At 45.0% G+C, this 15,162-nt stretch overlaps 1 protein-coding gene across 1 annotated transcript in view; it reads left to right on the plus strand.

Annotated features, from left to right (window-relative positions):
• The window catches only part of gabbr2 (gamma-aminobutyric acid (GABA) B receptor, 2), an 895,535-nt gene that overhangs the window by 637,231 nt on the left and 243,142 nt on the right, over positions 1-15,162 (plus strand). Inside the window, 1 exon segment of the mRNA XM_078200470.1 lies at positions 12,795-12,860. Within this exon segment, the coding sequence (XP_078056596.1) occupies positions 12,795-12,860 (66 nt within the window).

The raw sequence follows: 15,162 nt of genomic DNA on the forward strand, positions 1-15,162 counted from the left end.
GGGAAGGGTTTTTTGGAGTGTTTTTTTTTAGCGCGTGGGAGGTTTAAAAGCAGGCCGCACTATCCAGCGGGCAGTGTTGTAGTGGGCAGCGGAGTGAGCAGGGAGCAGAGTGAGAGCTGAAGGGTTTTGGCTCAACGGGCTTCGGCGTAAACAGGCAGAGGCAGGGTAGGTTCTGTTCTTCGTTCTTCCAGTAATTTAAAGAAAGGGGTAATTATGAGTGGGAGGCCAGTTTGTTGCTGTCGGTGTCATATGTGGGAGCTCATGGAGTCGCCTAGCCTCCCGGAAGTCCATATCTGCACCAGGTGCGTCGAACTGCAGCTCCTGAGAGACCGTGCTAGGGAACTGGAGCTGCAGCTTGATGACTTTAGTCTAGTCAGGGAAAATGAGAAGTTAATAAAGAGAAGTTACAGGCAGATCGTCACACCAGGGCCAAGAAAGGAAGACACGTGGGTTACGGTTAGGAAGGGTAAAGGTCACATACCAGAGAGCACCCCGGTGGTTGTCCCTCTTAACAGTAAGGGATGGGTGACAGACAGGAGAGAGGAGCGGAGAGAGCAGTCAGTGATGGGATCCCCTGTGGTTGACCCCTCCAAAATAAGCATACCGTTTTGGATACTGTCGGGGGGGGATGACCCTCCAGGGGTAAGCCACGGTGACCAGGTCACTGGCACGGAATTGGGCTCTGTGGCTCAGAAGGGAAAGAGGGGGACTTGGAGAGCAATAGTAGTGGGGGATGCAATAGTTAGAGGCACAGACAGGCGGTTCTGTGGGCGCGAACGAGACTCCAGGATGGTAGTCTGCCTCCCTGATGCCGGGGTCCTGGATGTCTCTGAGCGGGTAGGAAGCATCCTAAAAGGGGCGGGTAACCAGACAGACGTCATTGTCCACATTGGTGCAAATGACGTAAGCAGAAAGAGCAGGGAGGTCCTGCGAGAGCAATTCAGGGAGTTGGGTAGTAGGCTAAAAAGCAGGGCCTCTAAGGTAGCGATCTCTGGACTATTCCCAGAGCCACGTGCTAGTGAGGCTAGGAACAGGGAGATTGTACAGCTGAACACGTGGCTAAAGGACTGGTGCAGGAGGGAGGGTTTCAAATTCGTGGATCACTGGGAAGTCTTCAAGAGAGGATGGCACCTGTACAAGAAGGACAGGTTACACCTAAACTGGAGGTGCACGAATATCCTAGCTGGGAGTTTTGCTAGTGCGGTTCGGGTGGGTTTAAACTAATGTGGCAGGGGGGTGGGGATCAGAACAAAAGGTCAATAAGCATTGAGGCTGGGGACGAGGTTGGGGCCAAGACAAGGCTACCTAAGAGGAAGAGCATTCTGGGGGAGGATGACCTCAGTGGGCCTGGAGGTCTGGAGTGCATCTGCTTCAATGCAAGGAGCGTCACAGGAAGACAGATGAGCTTAGAGCCTTAATGCTTGCGCGGAACTTGGATGTGGTTGCAGTGACGGAGACTTGGTTAAAAGAAGGACAGGACTGACAGCTGAATATTCCGGGGTATAAGTGTTTTAGGCGAGACAGAGAAGGGGCTAGGATAGGTGGGGGGAGTAGCAATGCTGGTTAGGGAGCATATTACAGCGGTACAGAGGGTGGACAATTTGGAAGGGTCAGGTAACGAGTCACTGTGGGTGGAGCTCAGAAACAGGAAGGGCGCAGTCACTATGCTGGGGGTATACTACAGGCATCCCAACAGCCCATGGGAAGTTGAGGAACGGTTATGTAAGGAGATCCTGGAGAGGTGCAGAAAAAATAGGGTTGTTGTAGTGGGAGATTTTAATTTCCCTCACATAGACTGGAAATCGCTTAGGGCTGGGGGCCTGGACGGGGAAGAATTTATAAAATGCGTACAGGAAGGTTCTTTGGAACAATATGTTGACATTCCAACTAGATAGGGGGCTATACTGGACCTAGTACTGGGGAATGAGCCCGGTCAGGTCATCAAAGTTTCAGTAGGGGAACATGTGGCAAATAGTGACCACAATTCTGTAAACTTTAGGATAGTAATGGAAAAAGATGAGTGTTGTCCTATGGGTAAGGTGCTGAATTGGGGGAAGGCTAACTATAGCCGGATTAGGCAAGATTTGGTGGCTGTTGATTGGGAGAGGCTGTTCGAGGGTAAATCCACATCTGGCATGTGGGAGTCTTTTAAGGAGCAGTTGATAGGACTGCAGGACAGGCATGTGCTTGTAAAGAGGAAGGATAGGAAAGGTAGGATTCGGGAGCCGTGAATAACCAGTGAAATTGTGGGTCTAATCAAAAAGAAAAAAGAAGCATACATGAGGTCCAGGCAGCTAAAAACAGATGGCGCACTGGAGGAATACAGAGAAAGTAGAAAAGAACTCAAACAGGGAGTCAGAAGGGCAAAAAGGAGTCACGAAATGTCCTTGGCAGACAGGATTAAGGAGAATCCTAAGGCATTTTATACATATGTTAAGAACAAGAGGGTTGTTAGGGAAAGAATCGGACCTCTCAGGGACAAAGGAGGGGAATTATGCTTAGAACCAAAGGAAGTAGGTGAGATCCTAAACGAATACTTTGCATCAGTATTCACAAAGGAGAGGGACATGTTGACTGGTAGTGTCTCAGAGAGATGTGTTGACCCATTAGGAAAAATCTCAATTACAGGGGAGGAAGTGTTAGGTTTTTTAGGAAACATTAAGACAGACAAATCCCCAGGGCCAGATGGCATCTATCCTAGACTCCTCAGGACGGCAAGAGATGAAATTGCTGGGCCTCTGACAGAAATCTTTGTCTCTTCATTGGACACAGGTGAGGTCCCAGAGGATTGGAGGATAGCAAATGTGGTCCCGTTATTTAAGAAGGGTAGCAAGGATAACCCGGGTAATTATAGGCCGGTGAGCTTGACGTCCGTGGTAGGGAAATTGTTGGAGAAGATTCTTAGAGATAGGATATATGCGCATTTAGAACTGAATAATCTCATTAGCGATAGACAGCATGGTTTTGTACGAGGGAGGTCATGCCTCACAAATTTGGTTGAGTTTTTTGAGGAGGTGACAAAAACTATTGACGAAGGAAGGGCCGTGGATGTCATCTATATGGATTTTAGTAAAGCGTTTGACAAGGTCCCTCATGGCAGGCTGGTGCAAAAGGTTAAATCTCACGGGATAAAAGGTGAGCTGGCTAGATGGGTGGAGAACTGGCATAGCCATAGAAGAGTAACAGTAGAGGGGTCTTTTTCCGGTTGGAGATCTGTGACTAGTGGAGTTCCGCAGGGCTCTGTACTGGGACCTGTGCTGTTTGTGATATATATAAATGATTTGGAGGAAGATGTAGCTGGTGTGATCAGTAAGTTTGCGGACGACACAAAGATTGCTGGAGTTGCGGATAGTGATGAACATTGTCAGAGAATACAGCAGGGTATAGATAGGCTGGAACATTGGGCGGAGAAATGGCAGATGGAATTTAATCCAGATAAATGTGAAGTGATGCATTTCGGTAGATCTAATGTAAGGGGGAGCTATACAATAAATGGTAGAACCATCAGGAGTATAGACACACAGAGGACCTGGGTGTACAAGTCCACAGATCCTTAAAGGTGGCAGCACAGGTGGAGAGGGTGGTCAAGAAGGCATATGGCATGCTTGCCTTTATTGGACGGGACATAGAATATAAAAGTTGGCATATGATGTTGCAGCTGTATAGAACATTGGTTCGGCCACATTTGGAATACTGTGTCCAGTACTGGTCGCCACACTACCAGGAGGACGTGGAGGCTTTGGAGAGAGTACAGAAAAGGTTTACCAGGATGTTGCCTGGTATGGAGGGTCTTAGCTATGAGGAGAGATTAGGTAAACTGGGGTTGTTCTCCCTGGAAAGACGGAGGATGAGAGGCGACCTAATAGAGGTGTATAAAATTATGAAGGGCATAGATAGGGTGAACAGTGGGAAGCTTTTTCCCAGGTTGGAGGTGACGAACACAAGGGGTCACGGGTTCAAGGTGAGGGGGGCAAGGTTCAACACAGATGTCAGGGGGTCGTATTTTACACAGAGGGTGGTGGGGGCCCGGAATGCACTGCCAAGCAAGGTGATTGAGGCGGACACGCTGGAATCATTTAAGACTTATCTAGATAGCCACATGAACAGACTGGGAATAGAGGGATACAAACGAATGGTCTAGTTGGGCAGATGAGCGGTGCAGGCTTGGAGGGCCGAAGGGCCTGTTCCTGTGCTGTATTGTTCTTTGTAATCTCTGCAGGGGAGGAAATCTGTCGTCCATGTCTGGCCTACATGTGACCCCAGAGCCACAGTAATGTGGTTGAGTCTTAACTGCCCTCTGAAATGCCCGAGCAAGCCACTAAATTATATCAAATCACTACAGGAAAATTATACCTACAGTATATTCTTTGCAAGAGCAGCTAGTGATGGACAATAACATTTTTTTTATACTTTTCCAATTCAACCAAATCAAATCCAATTCAGAGTCTCAACAAGTTGAGACATTTCAGATCCAGGCTGACAAGACAGGGCGAGCGATCAAAATCACCCTGTCCTGGGCCTGATCTACATGAGCCAAGCTGATTGGAGAAGGGGGAGGTTCCTCCTCCAAGACTTGAGCTCATTTGCATCTTAGCCAAAAGGCCGAGATGCCGCTTTTAAAAATTGCTTCATATGAAACATATGAAGCTTCAGTGTAACCAAATGACCTCAACCAAGTGCGGCCGACCATGGGCTGCCGACCATACTACACTTGATCTTAGCCAAAAGGCCGAGAAGCGAAGGACAATAAATGTTGGTCTTGTTGACAACACACATCTCAAGAATAAATAATGAGAAAAGGTGATTTCACATTTTAAGCACTGAGTTAATTCACACCCATAGATAAGGGTAATTGGCCCTCAGGTCATGAGGCACATGTGAATCATCATATGCTCCTCCCCCCACCCATCGCCCCTCTCTCTTCAGATTACGAGAGGTGTGGCTCCCCATTTATGATCAATCCAGCCAGCATTCACATAGGTGCTGCTGTTTTGGACGGAGTAATTTGTTGCGCCACCAACAACACGGAATAGTAGAGAGGTGGGAAGAGCAAGGAGCATTCACCAGCTGTGAATAAATGGCTGAGTCAAGCATATATCATGAAAAATAATTCAGTGGTCAATATTGTAGAGATTTTGTTTATTGGCAAAAAGTGAAGTATTGAACTTAGAGTGAACAGGAAGATTGAAAATAAAAATGAAATTTTTGTGCAAGGTAAAATTAATGTCCATTCTGGGACTTCACCACAAAAGTGAAATAAAAGATTTTTTAATGAACATAAAAAAACAGAATGCCACTTCCATTTTACCAAGGTATTGTGGTGAAATGTGAGGTTTGTCCCAAAAAACTGCATTGCAAATGTCATGAGGTAGCAATCTCAGACTAGCCTGGGGCTGGTCTGGAACTATCCAATTGAGAAACAATGCTATAGGTTGAGAGGTGTCGGTTATTATTACCTAATGGAATGACATCAACTGTAGGCGCAGAATTTTCTTTCCATCAGAGATGACAATTCCTCAACGTAATTGAATTAAACTCTACAGAGCCTATGCTAATGCCTCCTTGTCACATCTAATTCTTTTTCTGGCTTTTTTTCCTGCTTGGAAAGTGCCTATGGTCTCTTTACAGTCACTGAGATCAAAGTAGAGTTCAAGCTTTAGGGAAACTACTTAAGAAACCTGTGCATGGCGTAATAAAATTGAAATACATTTGTAAAGAATGTAGTTATGACTTTGCTACATCTCAGATCAACTCCTCCATCCGCCAGCAAGCTGAAAACAATTTACTTGTCTGGGTGGAATCTGAAGTATACCATATGGTTGGACAGATGTCAAGTTCCACAACATTATTATTTATATTTATTTCTTGAATAAGCTAAAGAAGCTGTGAGCTAAGAGTATTGATGTATCGATGCAGTTTGCAAGGCGGTTGTAGTGCATTGGTTTTCACCAGTAATTTTCTGCCGAGTGAATTCAGAGTGTCGATGTGGAATATTAATCATTAATTTCATGTAATGCCTTGCTTAAAAAAACAGAAATAAACAGCTAGAACTACAAAGATACTGAGCGGGATCTTCCAGTCCTGCCAAAGGAGACAGCTCCCACCCCCCACCTCCCCTCCACCCCCACCTCCTCCATGCCAGGTTCCCAGTAACTGTGTTTTAAAATCGCTTCTGGAGTAACTTGACATATAAATTTGCCATGTTTTTGGAAGCCTCTGAAAGTGGATTACGAAGGGACATGACTAGGCAACTTGCTTGATGGACTTCACTCCTGCCATTGTCTGAACTCTCTTCAAAACATTAGGACAATAGGCAACCACATTTCATTACTCCAGAAACTTCTGGGACCAAAGAAGGACTAACAGAGCCCATTATGCAAGGAGGGTGCTAAGACTTCCTATCTGTTTCAAAGACACTTTGATAGCTTTGACAATAGGAGATCTAAACTCCTTTGTTAACTTGAATTGCTCTTCATTGTGTGCCATTAGCAGCTGTCACATGACTGGAACTCCACTTGTGAAAAGCTAAGCTTGTCCGTTTGTTGCAGCAAAAGAAGAGTCTGCAGAAAGCACTGGCAATATCCAGAAGAAGACTGCAGAGTCACCTGTGTGTCTGCAAATTCACTTACTGTTATAACCAACAGGAGTGGAAAGGAGAGGATAAAAGCGAAATGCTGCGGATGCTGGAATCTGGAACAAAAACAGAAAATGCTGGAAAATTACAGCAGGTCTGACAGCATCTGTGGAGAGAAAATGGAGCCAATGTTTCAAGTCTGGATGATACATCATCAGAGCTGAGGGCAAAGAATATCAGAACAGATTTATACTATGGGGGGGGGGGGGGGGGGAGGGTGGCACCTGTAAAATGACAAAGGGAATGTAAATGAGGATAAAGTCAGCTGAGAGAGGCGGTAAAAGTGTCCATTAAGAGATCAGAATATGTGAATGGTAGGTCAGAGGAACAGATGGTTAAGGCAGTCGGCCTGAAGGGGAGGGGGAAGAAGGACTGTGGGAACGGAAAGTGGAAGAGAGAAAGAAGGATGATAAAAATCGATGAATGAGATGAAAAAAGAAATAGAATGAAATAAAATAAATGGAAAGAGGGTGAAAGTGGAGGGGAGAGTTCATGCTCTGAAGTTGTTGAACTCAATGTTCAGTCCGGAAGGCTGAAAAGTGCTCAATCAGGAGATGAGGTGCTGTTCCCCCAGTTTGTGTTGGAGTTCACTAGAACATTGGGGTTCGCTAGAACATTGCAAAAGACTAAAGATGGACATGTGGACAGGAGAGCTGGGTGGTGTTGAAACGGCAAGTGGCAGGGAGGCCTGGGTCCTGCTTGCAGACAGAATGAAGGTGTTCTGCAAAGTGGCCACCCAGTCAACATTCGGTCTCTCTGATGTAGAATAGACCGCATTGGGAGCAGCAAATGCAATAGGCCAGATTGAAGGAGGTGCATATGAAGCGCCGCTTCATCTGAAAGCGGTGTTTAGGACCTGGTATGGTGAGCAGGGAGGAGGTATAGGAGCAGGTGTTGCACCTTCTACAATTGCATGGGAAGATGCTGTGGGCAGGGGGTGAGGCGTTGGCTGTGACAGAAGAGTGGTAAGAAGTCTCACAACACCAGGTTAAAGTCCAACAGGTTTATTTGGTAGCAAATACCATAAGCTTTCGGAGCAATGCTCCTTCGTCAGATGGAGTGGTCTCTGTTCTCAAACAGGGCACAGACACAGAAATCAAATTACAGAATACTGATTAGAATGCAAATCTATTTGCATTCTAATCAGTATTCTGTAATTTGATTTCTGTGTCTGTGCCCTGTTTGAGAACAGAGACCACTCCATCTGACGAAGGAGCATTGCTCCGAAAGCTTATGGTATTTGCTACCAAATAAACCTGTTGGACTTTAACCTGGTGTTGTGAGACTTCTTACTGTGCTTACCCCAGTCCAACGCCGGCATCTCCACATCACAGAAGAGTGGACCAGGGTATCCTGGAGAGAATGGTCCCTGCAGAATGCTGACACAGGGAGTGAGGGGATGATGTATTGAGTGGTAGCATCATGCTGGAGTTGGCGGAAATGGCAGAGGATGATCCTTTGAATGCAGAGGCTGGAGGGGTGAAAAGTGAGGACAAGAGGGACCCAATCCTGGTTCTGGGGGGGTGGGAAGGGGGTGATAGCAGTGGCCCAGGAGTTGGGCCAAATGGGGTCAAAAGCCCTGTCAACCACAGTGGGTGGAAAACCACGATTGAGGAGGAAGGAAGACTATTGGCAATGCTATTTTGGAAAGTAGCACCATCAGAACAGATGCGGCGGAGGCGAAGGAACTGAGAGAATGGGATGGAATCCTTACAGGATGTGGGGTGTGAAGAGCTGTATTCAAGGTAGTTGTGGAAGTCAATGGGCTTGTGTTAGAGACTGGTGGACAGTTTATCATCAGAAATGGAGACAGAGAAGACAGAGGGCTGTGTCAGAATAGCTGTCCAATGCATTCCTACCGTTCCTGAGCAAGTGGCAGGCAGCCAATCTACATGTTTAATGCTCCAATTAGGGAACATTTAGAGCGCTCATGTGTTTTACTAGCAGTAGACCATCCTCATCTTGTGGAGAGACCACCAGCTCAATGAAGGCAGCCTCCCTGTGGCAGGGGGCTAATCAAGCTGGAGGCTCCATCCTTTTTAGAGGGGGCAGCATGCAGCAAAGGCTGCACATGCAGCCCAATTACTGCCAATGGAGGGATTTCCTGTCTAATCGGAAGGGTCTTCCTGCTCACCCCCTTAAAAAAATATTTTCACCCTCTGAAGGAGCCTCCATTTTATAAGACCATAAGACTATAGGATATAGGAGCAGTATTAGGCCATTCAGCCCATCAAGTCTGCTCTGCCATTCATTCATGGCTGATGAGTTTCTCAACCCCATTCTCCCGTCTTTTCCCCATAACCTTTGATCCCCAAACCAATCAAGATCTATCTATTTCCATCTTAAATACACTCAATGACCTGGCCTCCACAGCCTTCTGTGGCAATGAATTCCATAGATTCACCACCCTCTGGCTGAAGAAATTCCTCCTCATTTCAGTTTACTCTGAGGCCGTGTCTTCAGATCCTCGTCTCTCCTACTGGTGGAAACATCTTCCTCACGATCACTCTATCCAGGCCTTTTAATATTCTGCAACTTTCAATGAGATCCCCCCTCATCCTTCTAAACTCCAAGTACAGACCCAGAGTCCTCAAATGCTCCTCATACGTCAGGCACTTGTGGGCTTGCCTACCTGTCTCGGTAGCACCCATGTCACATGATGGGGCTGCTGAGTGTCTATAGTTGCTGGCGTTGCACTTGGTTTGGCAGCATCAATAGCCCACACACTATCCTTAGTTGGACGGCAAGCTCAAATGCGGCCAACTAAGAGATACCTCCTTGAAAATAGCTGCCCCAGCCTGGCTCTAGACAAGTGCTAGCTTCGAACCCTGATTTGGTCCTGACTTTGGGGTCCCAAACCCCACAGGAAGATGTTGCCTTTTTTTCAAACATGGAGAATGGTTTAATGTTATGATGCAACTCTCATTGTGTAGTATTCCTTGAATTTGCACAGATTTGCCAACATTAGTATCATCACGTGTTTCGTGTGCATCTCTATCAGTGCAACATTTTATTGTCTAGCCATATGCACTTGAAAGAAATTTTTTCAGAACTGTAAGAAATTACAGAGGCCATTCATGTGGATTAACCTCGGGGAGAAACCAATCACATTATGATATCGCTGGTAAGCTATTGCATGCCTGGCAGCATCTTACTATTACTTTAATAAGGTACACTCTTGTAACTTTGTTTTTGGAGCATTCAGAAAGCATGCTATTAAATGCTTCATGTCTTTATCAGTTCGATTACTGTATAGCTGTATAATGTCATGCCGCCTGCTTCCTGAATTAGACACAGGAGTGCATAAGGTGGCTGGCTGCTGTGTTCCATTAGGACTTCTGAAAGGCTTCTGCTGCTGCTGGCTGCACCTCTTGGACTGCTGCATGCAGCCTGGGCTTGCAATTTGTTTGGCTTTAAGTGAGGCGAACATAATAGGATATGAGTGAAGCAGCACCCCCAGATGAAGGCTGGTAGTGAAGATTGCACCATGCTACTTCATAGGAATGCAAGAACAGGAAGGTGATTCTGTGCCTTTAGCCTGATCTGTCAATTAGTTAAAACATAACTGATCTATACCTCAGCAGGAGCATTGACGATAAGTAATTTAAACATTTTAATATAATTCTTGGGTCTGTGCGTTTGAAGGTGAGGCTGGCATATCAGATGACTTCATGAGATCATAAGTCCGTACTCTTACAATCGGTGGCCTTGTGTGTTGTGTTAGAATTTAATTCACTGTCCTAGCCTCTTTGTACTGTCCTCAGGGAGACGGAAATGGGAACCTGGGGTTGACAGGGCAGGGATGGGGTGAGGGAATGTTGGAAAGGGGAATAGCTTGGGCAATGCATTTGATGGGCTCATAAAGGACGCAACCTCCCCCTTGCCAGTCCTCTAACCCACCCAGTAAATGATGACCGGTTGGTTACTTGACATCAGTAAACCACCCCTGCCCCCCAAGAGGGAAAAACCTCTGAAATGGTGGGAGTAGTTGGCCACTTGAAGGCTTCAATTAACCCACAGGTGAGCCAGGCACATGACGCCTGCACACTGATGATAAAATTGCAGCAGTGTTGGAGGCGGGCAGTTGGGCACTGGGAACAGTGCCTCAAACATGGTTCAATTTTTCTCCTCCTTGTATCTGCCATCTGGGGATGGGGGGGGTTGTAGGGGGCGGTGTGGGGGGGGGGGGGGGGAGTGGTGGTGGTGTTGGTGGGGGCTGTAAATTTTAGCCTATGGAGTTGCTTGCTAATATCACCAGCTGTCTAAATACCTCTGTTCGGCACATTGAAATTCTATGCACTTTCTGATGGGCAACATTATGTAACGGCTGTGACTCTAAGCTAGCAGCTCAGAGTTTGAGAGTTCACATTTTATCAAGGTAAGTTGTGAAATTCAATTCCATAATCCTTATCACGTTTGGACTGACACCAGAAAAGCTACAGTTATCTTGTAAAAACAAAACTGGTTCGCTGATGTCCTTCGCAAAGAGAATCTGCTCCTCCTGCCAATCAGACCTACACATTATGTGGTTGATTTTAGAAAGCCATTCATTTGTAAAAATGATGAAGGTCCATTCCCACCTCCTCAGGACAATTAAGCATGAACAATACATGTATCCTATCCAGCATCACACACATGGTAAGAACAAGTGAAAAAATGCACTGCAGTAACTCACCAAGGCTTCTTCAACAGAATCTTTCAAACTCACAACCTCTATGACCTGGAAGGGCAAAGGCAGCAGACACACAGGAACACCATCACCTGCGAGTTCCCCTCCAAATCATGCATCATCCTGACTTGGAAGTATATTGCCATTCCTTCATTGTCCCTGAGTCAGTATCCTGGAATTCCCACCCTAACAGCATTGTGGGTCAACCTACACCTCAAGGACTGCAGCGATGCAAGAAGATGGCTCACCACCACCTGCTCAAGGGCCATTAGCAATGGGCAATAATTGCTGGCCTAACCAATGATGCCCAAATTCCATGAAAGAATAATAAAAAGAATTCCCCCTTCAACCTCTCTGTATTTCCTCCATTGCCCTGTCCCTCCACTGTAGGGCTTATTGATTGATCAAACTATGCATTTGCTATTAACATCATAATAAGCAACCTTTTATCCCCAAACTTGAGGCCATTTCCATGGCTGCTGCTGCTTTCTATGCCTGTCAACTCTTAGTTCTTCCTCTCATCCATTCCATTCGTTGCAGTTTCATATGCCTCTCCAACATTTGGTACATCTGGACCCTCTATTCCATCCAGTCACTGTTTATTAAGTTCAAATATTAGCCCATCATGCTCACTGGCACGGTTAATATTTCACTCTCCTCTGACATTGACCACATATTCTTCTAGAGCACTGTTAACTCATTGTCAGGAAACTTATTCTTCAGTTATTCATTCTCTATTTGCCTTATTTTCGGTCTTTCTGTTACATAGAAGCATAGAAAATAGAAGCAGGAGGAGGCCATTTGGCTTTTTGAGTCTACTCCACCATTCATTTTGATCGTAGCTGATCATCAAAATTAATATCCAGATCCCACCTTCCTCCCCATATCCCTTTAGCCCCAAGGGCGCTATCTAATTTCTTCTTGAAATCACACACTGTTTTGGCATTAACTACTTTCTGTGGTAGTGAATTCCACAGATTCAACGCTCTGTTCTTTCCAAAATCCTGGAACTTCTCATCTTGCAATGATGCTTCCAAATGCTTTCACTGTTCCTTATTTAGGTTCCTTATTTCTGCATTCTGATATTCTCACAGCCCAAAGATCACACTGGCCAAAGTCACATATCACAAATGTCATTGTGGTCCTCAGTCCAGTATCTTTTTCTTTAAATTTGCTGTTAGAGTTTACATTTATAAACTGAACACTTTTAATTGACTTATTGAATTGTAATTGAATATTAATTTGAATATATATGTAACAACTAATTCTGTTAAGTTTACTATTAAACAGAGCCCATTAGTAAATTTACCACCAGTTCCAAGCTGGGAAAATATCCAAAACAATTCATTTAAAAACCTGATTCAGTGCTAGTAAAAACAAGTTGTATTTTTGTTGGTTTTGTCACCCGTTGTACTCGCATTGCTCTTAAATACTAACACACCAGACATCATATCTACTTCCCTTTCTAAATAATACTTTCTTTCACGACAGGATAATGATGTCCGAATTATTCTTGGCCAGTTTGACGAGAACATGGCAGCGAAGGTATTCTGTTGTGTAAGTATGAAGCAATGATATTTGAATTAATCAGATTCCTTTGTTCCAAACATCAAATTACTTGAACAGTAAGAAAAATTGTATCAAAATATTGGAGCTTGTGTTGATAATTGCTGATTAAATGAAGCAGAAAGTTGATATACAATTATGTGAAATAAGCATAGTTGCTATTTTTTATGAAGAGAAATAACGACGAATGGAACTTGCATGAAAAATTTGTTGAAATTAAATAATAAATACATTTGGAAAGAAAAGGGAAGATGAGCCATTTACAGTTATGCACAAGCATATACAAAAATATGTTTGCTTTGTGTCTGTATAATTTGATGGACAATAAAACCATTCCTTATCTATTTAAAAAGCAGTATTCATATATAAACAGTTGAAACTGCAATAAAAGCTATTTTGCAGCCTGACATAAATTTTAAAGAATTGGCCCTAAGATATTGACCTTATATCAGCACGGTCTTTGCAAGTGTTTTGGGTTTGTACTAGTATTTGGTCTTTACAAGTCTTGGTAAATGGCTTACAGCATTTTAGTGTTGTGTGACAATATATATTGATACATGATGTTGACCAGTATTTTAACTTTAGATTATAAAACTAGCAAAAAATATTAGAACTATGGCAGGCAGACAAATGTAAGCCTCAAACCTAAGACCCAGGAGTGCCCCGGTTGGAAATCTAGTAGAATCCACACTGTTAATATTGAAAATTTTAAAGAGCTCAACAGAAAGATCAATGTAATGTATCTATTTTCCTCTGTGTGGGGCCTACTAGAAAGATTTAGTTGTAGATTAATTTAGAGCTTGCAATTTGTATTTTTTCCCATTTCCTATTGGAATTTCTGTTATTGCTTTCTTCAGGCGGAATAAAAGCTTAGTTCTCATCCTGCTTAATCAGCCATGTGTACAGGAAGGCACTAGGCTAAACTGAAATATTTTTGTGAGATAGGGTTGGGCTGGTCAGATTTCTGTCCACTGATGTTAAATATTATGTCCTGAAGGAGAACTTTCACAGATGGTTGTGTTCCCATGCATTTGCTGCCCCTGTCTTTCTTCGTGGCAGAAGTTGTGGGTTTGGAATGTCCTGTTAAAGGAGCTTTGGTAGGTTACTGCAGTGCATCTTAAAGATGGAACACACTGCTGCCACATAACGTCAGTGGTGGAGAGAGTGAGTGCTGAATGTGGTGGATGGGGGACTAATTGAGCAGGCTTTGGCTGAATGGTGTTGACATTCATGTGTGTTGTTCGAGCTGCACTCATCCAGACAAGTGAAAAGTATTCCATCACACTCCTGACTTGTGCCTTGTAGATGGTGGACAGGTTTTAAGGAGGTGAGTTATTCACAGTATTCCAAGCTTCTGACATGCTCTTGTAGCCACAATGTCTTATTAATTACCTTGTTAAGGTTTAATGGCAATTGCATTGTTATTCAGGTTATGGGTATTTGTGCACCTATAAATGGGGTTAGCTGGGATTCGGTGTGTGTGGGGGTGGGGGTGAGTGTGGGGGTGGGGGTGAGGGTGGGGGTGGGGGTGAGGGTGGGGGTGGGGGTGAGGGTGGGGGTGGGGGTGGGGGTGGGGGTGGGGGTGAGGGTGGGGGTGGGGGTGAGGGTGGGGGTGAGGGTGGGGGTGGGGGTGAGGGTGGGGGTGGGGGTGAGGGTGGGGGTGGGGGTGAGGGTGGGGGTGAGGGTGGGGGTGAGGGTGGGGGTGGGGGTGAGGGTGGGGGTGAGGGTGGGGGTGAGGGTGGGGGTGAGGGTGGGGGTGAGGGTGGGGGTGGGGGTGAGGGTGGGGGTGGGGGTGGGGGTGGGGGTGGGGGTGGGGGTGAGGGTGGGGGTGGGGGTGGGAATGGGAATGGGAATGGGAATGGGAATGGGAATGGGAATGAGGGTGGGGGTGGGGGTGAGGTGAGAGTAGTGTTGACTGTGAACTAAGACAATAAAATTGTGAATGAAAATTAAGCTGTGTAACATAGTCAGTCAGGAAAAACACCAATGCAAAGAAACTATGAGTGGGACATTCTCGATGTTTGTCCTGGAGTGTTTCCTATGTATTGGAACCATTGGTATGACACCCACAATTTCCTTTATTGAATGGAAATCTGAATTCAACAGTCTGACATTTGTAACTAGCGGGAAAAGTTTCTTATTGATAGTGATAACTCTGAAAATAGTTCACTTCTAATAGTTGGATTTGAGGAATATTTTCAATGTTATAATTATAAATCAAAATAAATAATGAGGATTCCAGAATAAAAATCTATAAATCACATAAATTGCATAGCGTGCTTGTCCAATTTAA

This window comes from Mustelus asterias, chromosome 2, assembly GCF_964213995.1.
Source record: "Mustelus asterias chromosome 2, sMusAst1.hap1.1, whole genome shotgun sequence".
Lineage (NCBI taxonomy): Eukaryota > Metazoa > Chordata > Chondrichthyes > Carcharhiniformes > Triakidae > Mustelus > Mustelus asterias.